The sequence below is a fragment of the Eimeria mitis genome, genomic scaffold (genome assembly GCF_000499745.2).
Source record: "Eimeria mitis Houghton genomic scaffold, Emh_scaff2657, whole genome shotgun sequence".
NCBI lineage: Eukaryota > Apicomplexa > Conoidasida > Eucoccidiorida > Eimeriidae > Eimeria > Eimeria mitis.
In genome coordinates, this window is record NW_013571000.1 from 1,496 (window position 1) to 1,888 (window position 393).

A 393-nucleotide genomic window follows, 5' to 3' on the forward strand; every position below is an offset into this window, starting at 1 on the left:
CTGCATACAAGGATGGAATGTGCAGCAGTTCACAAGTGAACTGCTAATTGTTAAGGAGACAGACCAGCCTATTGTCTTGCACTACGCTGCGTACTCAGAATGCGAAGACGTGCTCCAAGAATTTCGAAGAGGTGGGGCTCCATGCATTGCCCAGCAAAGGTGCAGCTGTCATTAAGCCCTAGCTTAACTGTACCCGGCTTTAGAACTTACATTGATGCTCAGACTTCGACGTCAACAGAAGGCAGATTGCTGCACTCTTCGATGCCATCAAAAGCGAAGAATATCTTAGGGAACAAAGATGCCTGAAGAGTATTGTCCGCCCTTCAGCAGCATTATTTCTCAACCCTCCAGAGTTTTCAATTGTTAAGTCTTCGGTAGATCTCCATTTTGGAG

General features: G+C 46.3%; 1 protein-coding gene across 1 annotated transcript in view; it reads left to right on the forward strand.

Moving 5' to 3' along the window:
* The window catches only part of EMH_0056930 (uncharacterized protein), a gene marked incomplete at both ends in the record, with an annotated part of 5,240 nt that overhangs the window by 436 nt on the left and 4,411 nt on the right, over window positions 1–393 (forward strand). Inside the window, 2 exons of the mRNA XM_013497412.1 lie at window positions 12–131; window positions 223–391. Of these exons, the coding sequence (XP_013352866.1) occupies window positions 12–131; window positions 223–391 (289 nt within the window). The remainder of the gene's footprint in view (window positions 1–11; window positions 132–222; window positions 392–393) is intronic.